The sequence below is a fragment of the Echinops telfairi genome, unplaced genomic scaffold, assembly GCF_000313985.2.
Source record: "Echinops telfairi isolate 266 unplaced genomic scaffold, ASM31398v2 ScPeMD7_3;HRSCAF=10, whole genome shotgun sequence".
Classification (NCBI taxonomy): domain Eukaryota; kingdom Metazoa; phylum Chordata; class Mammalia; order Afrosoricida; family Tenrecidae; genus Echinops; species Echinops telfairi.
The window spans coordinates 1641262-1644429 of NW_022103899.1; the positions used below are offsets into that span (position 1 = coordinate 1641262).

Below are 3168 nucleotides of genomic sequence, written 5' to 3' on the forward strand. Positions count from 1 at the left end.
CCCTCCCCACCTGGAAAGGAAGCCAAAAGAGACTGGGCTAGGGAGGGAGGGTGAGCCCAGGGAGGAGAATGTGTTTGGTGCTGTTAAGTGCCTATTAAGCGCGGACATTTTCCTTGAATGAATGATTAATCTTTATGCCACAAATGAAAGAATCGAAAACGGACAAGTTAATTAGAGGGAGGAATTAATTGTTTACCTTGGTAGTGCTGGAAACATAAACAGACTCATCCCCACCGAGCGGTGTGTGCACACTTCCTGGACCTTTGTCAGGTGTGTCCTCGGCAATGAGTAGCCCTGAGCTCACACACACCACTCCAAAACACTCTTATCTGTTTAGCCAGCCAATTAACGTTAAACCAATGTTTGGACTTAGTGCCTGTCTCCTATAAACATGAGTAATGTATTTGCCATAAAAATAATGATTAGAATGAATTAATCCGTCTGATATGTGTATTATATGGATTTAAATATGTAGTTTTAAGAGATTTTCATAACCCTGGATGCCACAGTTAAAAACAAACACCAGCACGCACTGTTTTGCAATCTCTTAAACAAATAAAATTGCTTTGATTTAAATAACATTTATTTTACATGACCAAACACAATAAATAACATAATAATATACAAAGCTTTATAATTATTGCACATTTGTAAAATATTTTACAGTGAGTTCATACAGCCAGCAATGTTTAAAGCACGAAGACTTTATTTACAGTTTTAGTTTAATATAATAACTAGATCCAATGGACCTAACATAAGATGAATTTGTGTTAATTTTACCAACCAGCGTTCTCATCAATCATATATATTTTGGGGGAAATGTAAACATTATTGCCTAAAGTACCTTATATACATCTGATAGCTGATCATAATAACAAAGGACTTTAACAATCTACAAAGGTAAAGCTAATAAAAGGGTGCCATATTTTGGTTTCTTTTCTTTAGCCTTAGATTATATATTAATATTTTTCATGTAAACTCAAGGAGCAAAAGTTGGTATAATCAATATCTTACATAAGTAGTCTCGTCTCATTTTTAAAAACAGAAAGTTGAGCTTTAGATCATTGCTATTTCATGAGGAAGTCAGCTAACACCTTATGGGGTTATTTTAATAGACCCCCCAGGAGTTTGGAAATACTGGTTTTTCCCTTGAACTATTTGCCATCTGATAAAAATGATCGTTTCTCCTGGAAGACGTGTGTTTTTTTAAGAGTTTATTTTTAGGAAGTGAAAATTTGAAATCCAGTGTCTTTCAAATAACAAAAACCATGGCAGGATAAGAATTTGAAATAAATTGTAGGAAATAGTGCCGATGTAGCTATATGGGTGTGTGTGTATATATATATGTTTAGGAGCCTGGGTACATATAATATGCAAACTATATATAATCTACTCCCACATAGATACATGTACATACGTAGGTAGTACACCTACATTTTGATACTGGCATCTACCCACTTCACTGGGCCCCAACAAGCACTAGCAAGTTATTATAGGGCTTCAGCTCTTCAAAAAATCTCATTATGTGAGGAGCGAAGTGGCTCTGCGGGGAGCATTCTGGAAATATCTGGGCTTGATTTAATGAGGCTGTTCACATTGGTGGAATATCAACTTAACAGAGAAAAGTCTGCCCAGGGCGTCCAAGTTACCAAAATGAAAATTGGCAATTGAGATGATAAGAACGTGGCTTTCTTCTGCGGAATCACTTCAGGTAACAGAGATAACATTAAATAACATACATTCTATGCACCAAGAACAATGTTTTATGTACCGAGTCTCTTATCCGTCTCTCCTAATGACTTCCCTTAGCGGGTTGTTAGTACTTGACAGCAGGTCTCCGGGCGGGGAACTTTTCTCCAATTCCACATTCAAAGGAGGTCCATCAGAGAGCATGATTGGCAATTTTCGTCATAATCTGCACATTATTAGCATCAAAATTGACGTGGCAGTAACACTGGTGGGTTTTGATGTGCCTTTCTTCAAGTTCAAGGAAACCCCTCCAGTCGCCGGGGTTGGCGGAGCGGGTCTCAGCAACCCAGCGGTGGCTTGGCGGCGGCGGCGAAGGCAAAGGCGCAATAGACGCGCGTGAGAAATGTGCCAAGAACCGTTTCACCCGAGGAGAAGGAAACCCAGGAGGGAAGAGGAGTGAGGGGAGGAGAGAGTTGGAAAGGTGGCTAAGGAGGTGTTTCAGGATCGTAGCAGATATCTAGAGATTCAAGTATTTCTCAGATCGAGTGAAGCGGGCAGAGAAGGGGAATGGAGCTGAAAACGCCTCTCCAAATCCGACAGCCCCGGCCCTTCTCTTTGCAGGCCTGGCGCTGGGTGCCACCTCCTAGGCTAGCGTAGCTGGCACAACACACTCAAGCACCTTCAGCAGCTTTAGCTCTGAAACCACCCGAAGACCGAAAAAGAGGGAAAGGAGGTAGATCTGAGGCAGAGGGGGCGACCCCACCCTCCCTTCCTACCTCGGGGCGCTCTACTTCCCGAGGAAGGCGGCGGCCACCAGCCCCACCGGCCCAGCGCCCCAAGCGCGGGACTCCAATCTCACAAACACACCCGCAGCCGGGCCTTCTCCAACGGCCAAGCCACCTGCTCCTCCGGTGGGGACCCTGACCGGTTCAGGATGAGGGGGGCACAGTGCCACCTCCGCCCAGGCCCGGTTAAGGAGGAGACCGGGAAGGGGAGCGAGCAAGAGCAGCTGGGGAAACCTGGCTCGGGGTGACTGTTGGCACAGGGCACCAGTGCACCCCATTCCTCGCCGCCGAGGCTCGTCGCTGCTCTGGCCACGCGGTGCGGCCTGATACTCGGAGGGGGGCGGATTGTCTTCGGGGAGACCAAGAGCTCAGATCAGAGGCGGGGAGCGGGGCCTGGGCGGCCAGAAGCACACAGGAGGGACGAGGAGAGGCGGCTGGGCGGCAAATACAAAAATAGAACTACTTTGTGGGGGAGGGGGCTCCGGCCGGACTCGCACTCGCCGCCCCGGTCTCCCCGACCTGGGGCAGTTTCGCCGCGGCCTCTCGCGCCCCGGGGCGCCCCCTGGCGGGCGCAGGGGACAAGGGGCACGCAGGGGACCCCCCGGGCACACGCAGCGGGGCGGGAGCTGCCCCCTAGCGGCAGCCGCGCGTAGTTATCTGGTGAGCGGCGCCTCGTCCCTCTGGTCGGGCGGGC

General features: G+C 47.7%; 1 protein-coding gene across 1 annotated transcript in view; it reads right to left on the reverse strand.

The window, feature by feature from the left end:
- Positions 1–2544: 2544 nt before the first annotated feature.
- Positions 2545–3168, reverse strand: part of EVX2 (even-skipped homeobox 2) — a 4531-nt gene continuing 3907 nt past the window's right edge. The window contains exons 5-6 of the mRNA XM_030887354.1: positions 2938–3036; positions 2545–2823 (exon numbers count right to left, since the gene is read on the reverse strand). Coding sequence (XP_030743214.1) covers positions 2545–2823; positions 2938–3036 — 378 coding nt within the window. The remainder of the gene's footprint in view (positions 2824–2937; positions 3037–3168) is intronic.